Genomic DNA, 14937 nt, shown 5'->3' on the forward strand with positions numbered 1-14937 from the left:
ATTAATTCCATTATTTTACTTTTAGATTTGTGTGTATTGTTGTGAATTGTTTTTAGATACTACTGCACTGTTAGAGCTAGGAACACAAGGATTTTCGCTACACCCGCAATAACATCTGCTAAATATGTGTATGTGACCAATAAAACTTGATTGACTAAAAACAGATATAAAGTATGTAGAAAAGATAAATGGGCCTATATATTTATAACTAGGATTATCTTTGAGAACTAACAATCACTGAAATAAAAGCTAGACAGTCAGGGAGAATAATTTAAAAAAACATTTTTTTATGGATTTTGTTTGAGTCACTCAAACTTTTAGATTTGTGTGTCATTGCAAAATGTGTAGAATTGTAGGACATTTTCTTTAAAGAAAAAAAGTCAGCCTCATTGCAAAATGTGTAGAATTGCAGGAACTTTGCTTTAGAACAGCTACATGTAGTCACTGGGGCCAACAGGAGGGCCTCTAAGTATTTGTTAGTTCTCAAAGAGAATAAAGTTCCTGCAATTCTACACATTTTGCAATGAGGCTGACTTTTTTCTTTTAAGAAAATGTCCTACAATTCTACACATTTTGCCATGGTTTATGCTATCTGAGTGACTCAAACAACATCCATTAATTAAAAAAAAAAAAATTCTCCCTAGCTTTTATTTCAGTGATTAAGTCAACAGCTGCACCATTGGCCATGCCCCCCACCTAAACCCCATTTTAATCCAGAAAAAGCCCCGCACTGTATAATCCATCACACTCGCAATAGAATAAAAGTGTTAGCACATTCTTGAAATGAGACAATCCAGTTACTGTGTGGTTTTTCCTTTCAACACTGTGAAAATGGCATTTAACAACAAGCACAAATTCCTATTGAAAGATTCATGTGACAGTTTGGCTGCTTCCCAATTCTTTACCCTTTTCCCAAAGTGTGCACTTTTACACTCCACATCATAGATTTAACAATGGTGGAAACTCTGTCTAGCAAAGGATTTTACCAATTCACAATTATTTTAAATCCATGACTGTTAATGTGTGGAAGTGCACACTGGGAGACGGGTGGAGAATCGCGACGCAGCCTTGGATTCCGTGTGCAGAGAATGATCGTGATAACTAGGTCAATGGCTCTTGGAGTACATTCAGACTTCAATTTTAAATGGATGAAATATTAATTCCGTCTCTAAACTATATATAAACAAAATACTTTGGCATGCACTCGTTTTATTATTTATTTTGAATAAAGTGTGTGGACATGCTCTGTAAATTGAATGGGTCTGTGTTGACATAGGTTTTTGGTCAACTGACACAGAGTTAGTCAACATTGACAAAAAGCACATGGTGTTTGATCGAGAGTGATGTTTGATCTAGGGTTAGTGGATGGCTTTAATCCTCATGTCATACTGACGTGACATTTCTACTGGGATTATATGATGTATATCATTTCCACTAAAAGGAGAGATATGACAGAATAAATAATCCAAGGCTGTTTCTGAATGGATACACCATTTATTATTGTTATGTTTAATACAATATTTAAAACATGACTGAGTCCTTATTTCTTTCTCCCCCAGGATGACGTGCATGCAGACAGTCTGCTAACACAAGACACTCTTGTTAACATTCAATGTTATCTATTAGACACAGTTATAGATATGCAATCTGTTAAAATAAATCAATATAGCTGTATTTATAACAAAATCAATCACGTAATAATGTATAAGAAAAAGAAGAGTTTTGTTAACTTATTAAAAAAACTTTACAGTAACAAATGCCACTTTGAAGCATGTACAGTTGTTTTACTCTGAGTAAAAAGGAGTGAGCCAGCTGTGAGCCCTTGGGACACAGTGGCATGTTAGAAAGTCCATTAGAAGCACAGGGATTGTTAGGCTTTACTGCACAGACCAGGGACACACCTACCCCTGCCCACCTCATCACTTAACCAATACAATCAGCTGCTTGGCATTAGGTGAAAGACTACACTATTTTAAGACAAAAAACACAACACAATATTTTCTAGAGATCAATATTTCCTGCATTGCATATTTGATCGATTACAATGTTTCATATCATATTGCAGCAGAATTCTGAGACCGGTTTGCCGGGCATAACGTTATGACTGTAGTACCACAAACTAAGCTATAAATCAACAAAGAGGTCAGAGTTGTGGGATTCCAAAACTCTTCACCCATGTATGCACATTCCCAGGTTCTACGCTCTTCAGTCAGTACATTTGCACCCCGGAACTTGAATGAGGCAGTGTAACACAGGAGTTAATATGGCTTCTCGTGATTATGTAGTACATTACCTTAGGCTTCCTTCAATTCATTATAATTACTCCATACATTGGTACAAATAATTGTTGTCAGTTTCTTAACGGAATGTCCTGGTGAACTCAAATATTGGTTGATGTGTATTAGGCCTACAATGTGTTAATGAATGTAGGGGAAGTTCTGGAAACCCAGCCGAGGAAGTGACCCTGATGTTATCACAGTAGTAACAAGTAGCACAGTAAATTAATGGGAGCACAGTTGCATTAAGTTGAGCTTTCAAAATTCATTCACTTTCTGAGAAGTTTAAAGATCTGAAACAACACATTCCTCGACTTCGAGCACTATCATGCAATAAGCAAATCAGTGTATTAGTAGTTTCAGAGGACTTTTTCTGGCAGGATTTAATTGCTATTACAGGCGACAGTGGGTCTAGCCATTTGAATAGATCACAAGTTACACCAACAACCCTCTGACCACATTCAGATACTAAACATTCCCATACACTGACAATTCACAATTCTCCTGTCATTAGAGTGAAGTCATTCCAGTTAATACCAACGCCCTTTCATCAGAGAGGAAGTGGGGGCTTCCTTCCTGTCAGTTCTTACCAGGACCTTGGGTGATCTGGGGGTCTGAGCTGGGTTATACCTGGCTCTGTGGTTTAGATGAGTGGGGTCTGAGCTGGGTTATACCTGGCTCTGTGGTTTAGATGAGTGGGGTCTGAGCTGGGTTATACCTGGCTCTGTGGTTTAGATGAGTGGGGTCTGAGCTGGGTTATACCTGGCTCTGGAGCCAATTCCGGGGGTCCAGTTTAGCCCTCAAGTTCCTGAGGCTCTGACGGGCCGAAGAGGGGCGTGAGAAAGGGGTGCCGTCTGACAACTCAGGGCTGTGGCTGCCCTCGCTGGAGCTGTTACTGGAGGTAGAGCTGGAGCAGGACAGGGTGGCCTGGGGGACGCATTGGGCTGGGATGGGGGCAAGGGAGGAGGAGGAGGGGGGCTGACAGGAGCACTGTAACACCCCTCCATACCCCCTGCCCCTGAGGGTGCTGAGCTTGGCGTCCAGGGAGAGGGTGCGGGGGCGGAAGTGTGAGGAGGGGGAGGAGAGGGAGAGGGGCTCTGCCCAGCCACTGTAGCGGGAGCAAGGGCTGGTGCTGCAGGGGCTGTCGCTGTCCGAGGTCAGGCTGGCTTCTGAGGAGAGCAGGCCGGGCCGGGGGCAGCGCAGGGGGCTGTGGGGGAGGCGGTTGTGGGTGCGGGGGCAACCAGGAGACTCCTCGAACAGGGACATCCAGGGAGGAGAGGTCCCCAGCTGGCTCCTCAGCTCCAGCTCCTCCATCCGCCGCGCCAGGATGTCCGTCACCGTACTGATGTCATCAGAGGTGTCAATAACTAGGAGGAACAGAGGAAAGTCATTACTGTGGTCGGACAGACCGTCCTAATAACGCTGAGACAGTGGAATACAGTTCAGAGAGGCTAGACCTAGACTTGGTGATGCTAGTTGAAGGGGGGGGTGGGGTCAGGTTCAATACTGCAGTGTGTGAGTGGACCCCACTGGTACTTCACCTGTCGTTGTAATAGGAGGAGAGCAGAGCACGAATCTCAGCAGACACAGCATTATCCTGCAGCAAGATACCCTCACAGGACGGGATGGTGAGGGGGGCTAGGGTCCAGGGGGGGGGGGCAGGTATGTGCATTGACGGGCAGGGTGAAATAAAGTTGTGATACATGATTTGGGGAATAAATTGATGTGCATAACGCGGTAAAAAGGAGTTCATTTAGAATGTATGAATATTAGAATTCCATTGGAGTGTAAAATTAACAATGATGGGAATAGAATGATAATGGTGGGAAAAAGGGGGGAAATGTAATTTGAGCACAGGAACAAGGGAGAGTGGCAGGGAAGGTGATAGCCAAAAAGGAAGGAATGAGAAACACAAAGAGAGAGAGAGATAAAGGAAGAGAGAGAGAGAGTCAGCACGTCAGAGAAAAGAACACTTCCATCCATTATGCATAGAGGTTGGTTGGTGTGCTAGTGTGGTGGCAGGCAGCTCAGAGTAGAGTCCGATGGAGAGCTCATGCATATGTACCACCACTGTTAGAACAGTCAGAAACACGCATGTGGTTAAGGGGACTATAATCCTCTGGAAATATACTGAACAAAATTTAAAGTGTTGGTCCCATGTTTCATGAGCTGAAATAAAAATCCCAGAAATGTTCCATACGCACAAAAAACGTATTTCTCTAAGATTTTGCCCACACATTTGTTTACATCCCTGGTAGTGAGCATTTCTCTTTTGCCAAGATAATCCATCCACCTGACAGGTGTGGCATATCAAGAAGCTGATTAAACAGCATGATCATTACACAGATGCACCTGGTGCTGAGGACAATAAAAGGCCACTCTAAAATGTGCAGTTTTGTCACACAACAAAATGACACAGATGTCTCAAGTTTTGATGGAGTGTGCAATTGGCATGCTGACTGCAGGAATGTCCACCAGAGCTGTTGACAGAGAATTTCTCTACCATAAGCCGCCTCCAAGGTTGTTTTAGAGAATTTGGCAGTACATTGAACCAGCCACACAACTGCAGACCACGTATAACCACGCCAGCCCAGGACCTCCACATCCGGCTTCTTTACCTGTGGGATCATCTGAGACCAGCCACCCCGACAGCTGATGAAATTGAGAAGTATTTCTGTCTGTAATAAAGCCATTTTTTCCGGGATTTTTTATTTATTGGCTGGGCCTGTCTCCCAAGTGGGTGGGCCTACCCATGGCTGCGCCCCTGCCCCGTCATGTGAAATCTATAGATTAGTGCCTCATTTATTTATTTCTATTGACTGATTTCCTTATATGAACTGTAACTGAGTAAAATCATTGAAATTGTTGCATGTTGTATTTATATATTTTTGTTCCGTATATATTTAAATGTATTTGTTTTTGTAAACCTATTAACCTATTATTAAGCTATGATTTTTGTAACCCTAAACTTATAAACTAACTAACAAATTACTATATGTTCTAGATTTATTACTAATAAATAAAAGCGGAAAGAAACTCAAGTCTAAGTGTCCACAACATATTACTGAATCATATAAAAAGTATTATGGACAATTTGGGTCGCTGTCTTACCCATTTCGTGGTAAAGAGAACCCTGTTTCGATGTGACCAGGGTTGGTTTCCGGGGCGATGGCAGCTCAATCTTCATTAAGTCGTCACAGCACTGCTTCCATTGGCCTGCAGGGAAGAAGGAAACTGTCAGTCATCTTCCAACATCCAATCAACCTGAGAAAACCACTAACGACACATCAGGAGTCAATGAGCACATGAACAAGAGCATATCAGGACCTATAGTGTAGGGTGTGTATGTCTACTCTAGGGCCAGGAGTTTTCCCCTGAGCTCACCAATGAAGAACTCAGGCCCCTAATCATGTGATCAGCCTACTTACTCATGTCATAGAACTGTTGCCAGAAGGCCTCCATCCAGCGGTGTGTGTCTTCACGACTGTCTGCTGAGAGTGTGTGTGTCACCTCCTCTCCTCCATAATGGTTACTGATACAGATACTCTGGGCCTTATTGTGGCGGTCCTTCTCCGACGCCCGTATTCTCGTCTTCTAACACACCGGATACACACACACACAATCAGCTAATAGTGTTGCATTTGACCAAATGATTCAATAACCCCCCCAAAAAGATGAATTTAAGCATCAAAGCATTTATTTTCTCGTCAACTCACAGTGCGTGAATGCACTTACTGACACACAGAGCAGTGAGTGACATATATGCCAAGTCCACTCAAGTAACCTCAAGCATGAATCTGTCCCAGTTATCAGCTATCCAGGCTGTATCACATCCGGCCGTGATTGAGAGTCCCATAGGGCGGTGCACAATTGGCCCAGCATGGTCCAGGTTTGGCCCGGGGTAGGCCGTCATTGTAAATAAGAATTTGTTCATAACTGACTTGCCTAGTTAAATACGTCCCAATTGTCTCTCATTCCTCCCAAAGTGTGCACATGTTCACTTCCCTTCACTAATTTGAAAGGAAATGACTGGTATAATGGGTGGAAACTTCCTGTAGCCCATGCCTCCACCAATCCAATGCTTTGGGAAGTAGTAAACGAGTGTACATTTCAGGAGAAAGGAGATATTATTGTGACACCCTAAAGACAGTACTCCAAATGTATTTCCCCATCCCCACCAGTAGGTGGCAGCAGTGCCCTGTTCCGCCTCACTGGGTTCAGCTTGATCCTGAGAGCAGAGCAGTCAGAGCTGCTGATTGATGCATGATTCTACAGAACTGTCTCTGTCTGAAGCTGAATGAGGACTTTTTGCTGTGGGTCAGGGGCCACCAGCTAGCATGCTTTATTGTTTCATGTTGAGAGTGTGCGTATGTGGGACGTTTTTTTTCTCCATCCACTGACCTTATTGATGGAAATGGTAAAAGCCGGCTCTATGTTAGCCTCTACATCCTCTTGCCGGTGGTAACAGAAAAGGTTTGTCCCTTTAAGGACGCCGTAGACGTTTGTCCAACTCTGAGGGTCACCTCCAAACTGCTGTGAGAGATAGAGACGCTAATTAGAGAGAGAGAGAGACATGCCTTGCTATCCTCTCAAACACACACAGACACCCTCACCTTGACCTTCAAGCAGCCGCTCATCATCTGTTGGGTCATACAGTGAGGCTGGGCAGCCAGGCGACAACACACATTGCCGTAGAGAGGCACCCAGTGTGAACACTCCTCTACAGGGAACGACAGGGGGATAGAGAGAGAAAGGAATGAAACATCTACACACACACACACACACACACACACACACACACACACACACACACACACACACACACACACACACACACACACACACACACACACACACACACACACACACACACACACACACACACACACACACACACACACACACACACACACAATAGCAGGGAATAAAAGTGTCACAGCTGCAAGGTGAGCCCCGAACAACAGTGGAGTGCCCATCAAACTTTATTACAGCTGTAAGTAAGGGGCAATGAATTAAGCAGCAGCACATGTCATGGTGTCTACTCCCCTGTACACCTCATCATTGGAGTTTTACACAGCACTGACTCCAATTTATTACTATGACCTTGACAATGACTGTCAGACAGCTAACATCGTGGCTGGGAGAGGGAGGGAGACTGGGATAAATGGAGAGAGAAAGACATGGGGAAAGAGGATATCTAGTCAGTAGCACAACAATGCATTCAACCAAAATGTTGTCTTCTGCATTTAACCCAACCCCTCTGAATCAGAGAGGTGTGGAGGGCTGAGAGAGCGAGAGGTACTGAAACAGAGGGAGGGAGAGAAAGAGAAGTCTGACCCATATTTACTGTACATGGATAAACCACATCCCTACTGTGATCTACCGTTGCCCGAGATGCTGAGGTCATGTGTGCGGAAGCTGTCCTGGACGTGTGACAGTGACAGGGTGGTGTGGGCCAAGAGATGGTACTTCGGTCCCCTGTGAACAGAACACATGGCAGAGGCACTGGTGAGCTGTGTGACTGTGGTACTAAATACACACGTCGGTGTCTACGTCAGTGACTTTGTGTGGGTGTTTCGCTGCAGGACTGCATACGTGTGTCTGTATGAATGACTGTACACTACATGCCTAGAAATACGTCTCAGGGTGTGTGAATATCACTAGAGAAGTAGCGTGTGTACACAACATAAACACACTCACACCACTGTGGGCAGAGGCAGCAGCAGCGTGGCTCCTCCTCCGTTGCTGATGGGGCTGCAGGCTCCAGGGTCCATGGCGACGCGGAGCTTCTTCCCTGCCGAACGGCCCAGAGAGCTGCTCAGTTTGCTGGCTAGTTTCCGAGACGTGCTCCCTGTCGAGTAGTCCTCCTCTGAACAGCAGCTGTACATCTCCACGCGCAGCTCAAATCCCGGGCTGGCCTCGCTGCTTGATACGGCAAACACATATGGAGAGATACACAGTTATACGTGCATAGAAATGCATGCACACAGCAAAAACAAATATATACAAACACACACAGTCACACACACCGAAAACACATGCTTATACATACACAGAATGTACACTGAGTGTACAAACATTAAGAACACCTTCCTAATATTCAGTTGCAGACCCTTTTGCTCTCAGAACAGCCTCAATTTGTCAGGTCATGGACTCTTCAAGGTGTTGAACGTGTTCTACAGGGATGCTGGTCCATGTTGACTCCAATGCTTCCCACAGTTGTGTCAAGTTGGCTGGATGTCCTTTGGGTGGTGGACCATTCTTGATACATACGGGAAACTGTTGAGCGTGAAAACCCCAGCAACATTGCAGTTCATAACACAAACCAATGCGCCTGGCACCTACTACCATACTAAAATATTTTGTCTTGCCCATTCACCCTCAACTGGTGAATGGCACACATACACAATCCATGTCTCAATAATCTCAAGGCTTAAACATCCTTCTTTCACCTGTCTCCTCCCCTTCATCTACACTGATTGAAGTGGATTTAACAAGTGACATCAATAAAGGATCATAGCTTTCACCTGGATCCACCTGTCAGTCTATGTCATGGAAAGAGCAGGTGTTCATAATGGTTTGTACAGTCAGTGTACAGTACCAGTCAAAAGTTTGGACACCTACTCATTCAAGGGTTTTTCTTTATTTTTACTATTTTCTACATTGTAGGATAATAGTGAAGACACCAAAACGATGAAATAACACATGGAATATTTAGTAATCATAAAAGTGATAAACAAATCAAAATATATTTTATATTTGAGATTCCTCAAAGTAACCACCCTTTGCCTTGGTGACAGCTTTGCAAACTCTTGGCATTCTCTCAACCAGCTTCATGAGGTAATCACCTGGAATGCATTTCAATTAACAGGTATTCCTTGTTAAAAGTTCATTTGTGGAATGTCTTTCCTTCTTAATGTGTTTGAGCCAATCAGTTGTGTTGTGACAAGGTAGGGGGGTATATAGAAGATAGCCCTATTTGGTAAAAGACCAAGTCCATGTTATGGCAAGAACAGAACAAATAAGCAAAGACAAACGACAGTCCATCATTACTTTAAGACATGAAGGTCAGTCAATGCGGAAAATGTCAAGAACTTTTAACGTTTCTTCAACTGCAGTCGGAAAAACCATCAAGCACTATGTTGAAACTGGCTCTCATGAGTAACGCCACAGGAAAGGAAGACCAAGAGTTACCTCTACTACTGAGGATAAGTTCATTAGAGTTACCAGCCTCAGAAATTGCATCCCAAATAAATGCTTCACAAAGTTCAAGTAACAGAGACATCTCAACATCAACTGTTTAGAGGAGACTGTGTGAATCAGGCCTTCGTGGTCGAATTGCTGCAAAGAAACCACTACTAAAGGACACCAATAAGAACAAGAGACTTTCTTGGGCCAAGAAACACAAGCAATGGATATTAGACCGGTGGAAATCTGTCCTTTGGTCTGATGAGTCCAAATTTCAGATTTTTGGTTCCAACCGCCGTGTCTTTGTGAGATGCAGAGTAGGTGAACGGATGATCTCCGCATGTGTGGTTCCCACCGTGAAGCATGGAGGCGCAGGTGTGATGGTACATTGCTGGTGACACTGTCAGTAATTTGTTTAGAATTCAAGGCACACTTAACCAGCATGGCTACCACAGCATTCTGCAGCGATATGCCATCCCACATGGTTTGCACTTAGTGGGACTGTCATTTGTTTTTCAACAGGACAATGACCCAACAGACCTCCAGGCTGTGTAAGGGCTATTTGACCAAGAAGGAGAGTGATGGAGTGCTGCATCAGATGACCCGGCCTCCACAATCACCCGACCTCAACCCAATTGAGATGGTTTTGGAAGATTTGGGCCACAGAGTGAAAGAAAAGCAGTCAACAAGTGCTCAGCATATGTGGGGACTCCTTCAAAACTGTTGGAAAAGCATTCCAGGTAAAGCTGGTTGAGAGTGTGCAAAGCTGTCATCAAGGCAAAGGGTGGCTACTTTGAAGAATCTCAAATATAAAATGTATTTTGATTTGTTGAACACTCTTTTGATTACTACATGATTCCATATGTGTTATTTCATAGTTTTGATGTCTTCACTATTATTCTACAATGTAGAAAACAGTAAAAATAAAGAAAAACCCTTGAATGAGTAGGTGTGTTCAAACTTTTGACTGGTACTATATATGTATCAGTTACTGATACAGGATTTCAAAAATATATCCATTATCTACCTTAATCTTATCTATCTTTATCATACAATCATGACATTAAATAAACATGCCCTTATACAGACCAAACAACACTCTCTATATGAAAGATAAGACAGCAAGGCTGTGTTTACACAGGCAGCCCAATTCTGATATATTTCCACTAATTGGTCTTTTGACCAATCAGATTAGCTCTTTTGCCAATAATTGTGTAAACGCAGCCTTAGATACAACACAACCCAAATAGGACTTACAACACTATGGTGTTGTCAAAGCAGATGTCGGTGAGTGTCCGGTCCACTATCACCATGTCTGTGTCGTGGATCTCCGCCCCCACCTGGAGCAGACAGAACACTGCACACCGATGCAGCTCTGAGAGAGGTAGAGAGAGAGGTAGAGAGAGAGAGAGGTAGAGAGAGAGAGAGAGGTAGAGAGAGAGAGAGAGAGAGAGGTAGAGAGAGAGAGAGAGAGAGAGGTAGAGAGAGAGAGAGAGAGAGGTAGAGAGAGAGGTAGAGAGAGAGAGAGGTAGAGCGAGAGAGAGGTAGACAGAGCGAGAGAGGTAGACAGAGCGAGAGAGAGGTAGACAGAGCGAGAGAGAGGTAGACAGAGCGAGAGAGAGGTAGACAGAGCGAGAGAGAGAGGTAGACAGAGCGAGAGAGAGAGGTAGACAGAGCGAGAGATAGAGGTAGACAGAGAGAGAGAGAGAGAGAGGTAGACAGAGAGAGAGAGAGAGGTAGACAGAGAGAGAGAGAGGTAGACAGAGAGAGAGAGAGAGGTAGACAGAGAGAGGTAGAGAGGTAGAGAGAGAGAGGTAGAGAGGTAGAGAGAGGTAGAGAGAGAGGTAGAGAGAGGTAGAGAGAGAGGTAGAGAGAGGTAGAGAGAGGTAGAGAGAGGTAGAGAGAGAGGTAGAGAGAGAGGTAGAGAGAGAGGTAGAGAGAGAGAGAGAGAGAGAGAGAGAGGTAGAGAGAGAGAGAGAGAGGTAGAGAGAGAGAGAGGTAGAGAGAGAGAGAGAGAGAGAGAGGTAGAGAGAGAGAGGTAGAGAGAGAGAGGTAGAGAGAGGTAGAGAGAGAGAGGTAGAGAGAGAGAGGTAGAGAGAGAGAGGTAGAGAGAGAGAGAGAGAGAGGTAGAGAGAGAGAGAGAGAGAGAGGTAGAGAGAGAGAGAGAGAGAGAGGTAGAGAGAGAGAGAGAGAGAGGTAGAGAGAGAGAGAGAGAGGTAGAGAGAGAGAGAGAGAGGTAGAGAGAGAGAGAGAGAGGTAGAGAGAGAGAGAGAGAGGTAGAGAGAGAGAGAGAGGTAGAGGGAGAGCGAGAGAGAGAGATAGAGGTAGAGAGAGAGGTAGAGGTAGAGAGAGAGGTAGAGGTAGAGAGGTAGAGAGAGAGAGAGGTAGAGAGAGAGAGAGAGAAGTGAGAAAAGCAGCATGTGGAAGACATTTGACTAGATTTCCCCACTTGAGAACTCCTCTGGCACTATCTGCACCCTCTGTGGATGTTTTAAACAGACGGAGGCTACAGAGTAAATGATTGGAGGATTGTGGGTTTGGCTGTCACACTGGCCAGACTGGGAGGAACAACACCAACTCTAGCAGCTGTTGGACTTGGACAGCCGCACTGTGAGAGTCTGGCCTAAGTAGCTTTAAGAGTGTTCTTCACATGCAGCACGGTGTGTGAGTGTATCATTTTACACTAAATGTATTTGGGAGTGTGAGTGTATCATTTTACACTAAATGTATTTGGGAGTGTGAGTGTATAATTTTATACTACATGTATTTGGGAGTGTGAGTGTATAATTTTACACTAAATGTATTTGGGAGTGTGAGTGTATCATTTTACACTAAATGTATTTGGGAGTGTGAGTGTATCATTTTACACTAAATGTATTTGGGAGTGTGAGTGTATAATTTTATACTACATGTATTTGGGAGTGTGAGTGTATAATTTTACACTAAATGTATTTGGGAGTGTGAGTGTATCATTTTATACTAAATGTATTTGGGAGTGTGAGTGTATAATTTTATACTACATGTATTTGGGAGTGTGAGTGTATAATTTTACACTAAATGTATTTGGGAGTGTGAGTGTATCATTTTACACTAAATGTATTTGGGAGTGTGAGTGTATAATTTTATACTAAATGTATTTGGGAGTGTGAGTGTATCATTTTATACTAAATGTATTTGGGAGTGTGAGTGTATAATTTTATACTACATGTATTTGGGAGTGTGAGTGTATAATTTTACACTAAATGTATTTGGGAGTGTGAGTGTATCATTTTATACTAAATGTATTTGGGAGTGTGAGTGTATAATTTTATACTACATGTATTTGGGAGTGTGAGTATCATTTTATACTAAATGTATTTGGGAGTGTGAGTGTATAATTTTATACTACATGTATTTGGGAGTGTGAGTGTATAATTTTACACTAAATGTATTTGGGAGTGTGAGTGTATCATTTTACACTAAATGTATTTGGGAGTGTGAGTGTATAATTTTATACTAAATGTATTTGGGAGTGTGAGTGTATCATTTTATACTAAATGTATTTGGGAGTGTGAGTGTATAATTTTATACTACATGTATTTGGGAGTGTGAGTGTATAATTTTACACTAAATGTATTTGGGAGTGTGAGTGTATCATTTTATACTAAATGTATTTGGGAGTGTGAGTGTATAATTTTATACTACATGTATTTGGGAGTGTGAGTGTATAATTTTACACTAAATGTATTTGGGAGTGTGAGTGTATCATTTTATACTAAATGTATTTGGGAGTGTGAGTGTATAATTTTATACTACATGTATTTGGGAGTGTGAGTGTATAATTTTACACTAAATGTATTTGGGAGTGTGAGTGTATAATTTTATACTACATGTATTTGGGAGTGTGAGTGTATAATTTTATACTAAATGTATTTGGGAGTGTGAGTGCAGGTGTGTATGTGTATGCATGTATCAAAAGCACACACTCTGTCCTTGCCATCTTGGGCTTCCTTATCTTCCCACTGCACTTAACAACCTGCACTAATTGCCTCATTAAGCTCCACCAAGGCTCCTGTCCCTGGAGTTCATTAGTATGCGTATAGATCTATTAGCTCATGCAGACCTCACCTAGGAGTCGGGTTTCAGACCTCACCAAGGAGTCGGGTTTCAGACCTCACCAAGGAGTCGGGTTTCAGACCTCACCAAGGAGTCTTTTTACCATAACACGTAGCAGTCAATATAAACCAGAACACAGCAGTATCAAAAGAGCACCTAGAACTACAATTACCAGATCCTACGCAGATCCAGGCCTCTTTGCTGCAGTAGCACAGACAAAGACAACAGAACAGAAGAGGGCTGTCTGCGCGGCAGGTTTCTAAGCCCGAGGCCATCATACCCAATCACTTACTGTTGGAATGTCTGCTTGTCAGTGAGCTGCTGACTTTACAGAGGGAAAAATAGAAACGTACATACATTTCAATAGCCGTATAGAAGTTAAGATCTACACGTCTTTTTAAAAGAGCATGAACTGTTATGGTCAAATGTTCAGTGCTTCAGTTCTAATACATTAAGAGTTTTCTTGCCCAGGGCCCAAAGCGTCTCAGAGTAGGAGTGCTGACATAGGATCCGATCTCCCACCTGTCCATGTAATGTTATTCATTATCATCTAAAAGATTAAACTGATTCTAGATCAGCACTCCTACCCTGGGAGGCTTTGTGGATACCACTTTACCCAAATTCGAATCGATTCACATGGCTTCACTCACTCAGTTGACTCACATCACATCTCTTCACACAAAATCAAAGCAATGGATAATAGCACATTGATGAGTCTATTCACACCAGTTCTTGCACACTGACTCCTCACCTCCTTTATTCTTGAAGTACTCTGTGTCTTTCCACATGAGAGGGATCCGCAGGTCTGCAATGACAAAGGACAGTCAGAGTGACAGTGAAATCAGCCACAAATGTAACGTACACACACACACACAGACAGAAACACGTACCACACACACACACACACACACACACACACACACACACACACACACACACACACACACACACACACACACACACACACACACACACACACACACACACACACACACACAGATCCCTGATCTTTTATCTCCTCCATCAGGTAGTCACTGTCATAATGCCACTCGGTGTGTGATCTGTGTGTGTGTGTGTGGTGTGTGATCTGTGTGTGTGTGGTGTGTGATCTGTGTGTGTGTGCGCGCGCTTGTGTGTGTATGATGAATTTCTGTACAGTGGATGTCTAGTCTAACATAGTCCATGCTCTGAACTGAGCTTACTAGCTAAATGGCTTCCTGTCTACCCAGTCAATCAATGATAAGTCACAACTTCTGTTCATCAACTCAACAACTCCCTTTGTGTGTGTGTGTGCCCCTCTATCTGAGAGCAGTCCGAAGCAGACAGACAGGCCTCAGAGCCCTCTGTCCTCCTGTCCTCCCACTGAGCCAGCGCAGTT

The 14937-nt window shown here is 43.4% G+C and overlaps 1 protein-coding gene across 5 annotated transcripts in view; it reads right to left on the reverse strand.

Annotated features, from left to right (window-relative positions):
- Window positions 1-14937, reverse strand: part of LOC120046789 (rhotekin-like) — a 137471-nt gene that overhangs the window by 23054 nt on the left and 99480 nt on the right. For 2 of the 5 annotated variants that reach the window (XM_038992478.1, XM_038992616.1), the window contains exons 4-12: window positions 14311-14364; window positions 10722-10839; window positions 7977-8201; window positions 7660-7754; window positions 6890-6996; window positions 6678-6806; window positions 5705-5870; window positions 5388-5492; window positions 2907-3643 (exon numbers count right to left, since the gene is read on the reverse strand). In XM_038992478.1, the coding sequence (XP_038848406.1) occupies window positions 3033-3643; window positions 5388-5492; window positions 5705-5870; window positions 6678-6806; window positions 6890-6996; window positions 7660-7754; window positions 7977-8201; window positions 10722-10839; window positions 14311-14364 (1610 nt within the window). In that variant the 3' untranslated portion in view covers window positions 2907-3032. Of the gene's footprint in view, window positions 1-1480; window positions 3644-5387; window positions 5493-5704; window positions 5871-6677; window positions 6810-6889; window positions 6997-7659; window positions 7755-7976; window positions 8202-10721; window positions 10840-14310; window positions 14365-14937 lie in introns of those variants that run through there. The other 3 variants (XM_038992339.1, XM_038992424.1, XM_038992546.1) reach the window with 3 other exon arrangements.

Source organism: Salvelinus namaycush, chromosome 1, assembly GCF_016432855.1.
Source record: "Salvelinus namaycush isolate Seneca chromosome 1, SaNama_1.0, whole genome shotgun sequence".
Taxonomy (NCBI): Eukaryota; Metazoa; Chordata; class Actinopteri; order Salmoniformes; family Salmonidae; genus Salvelinus; species Salvelinus namaycush.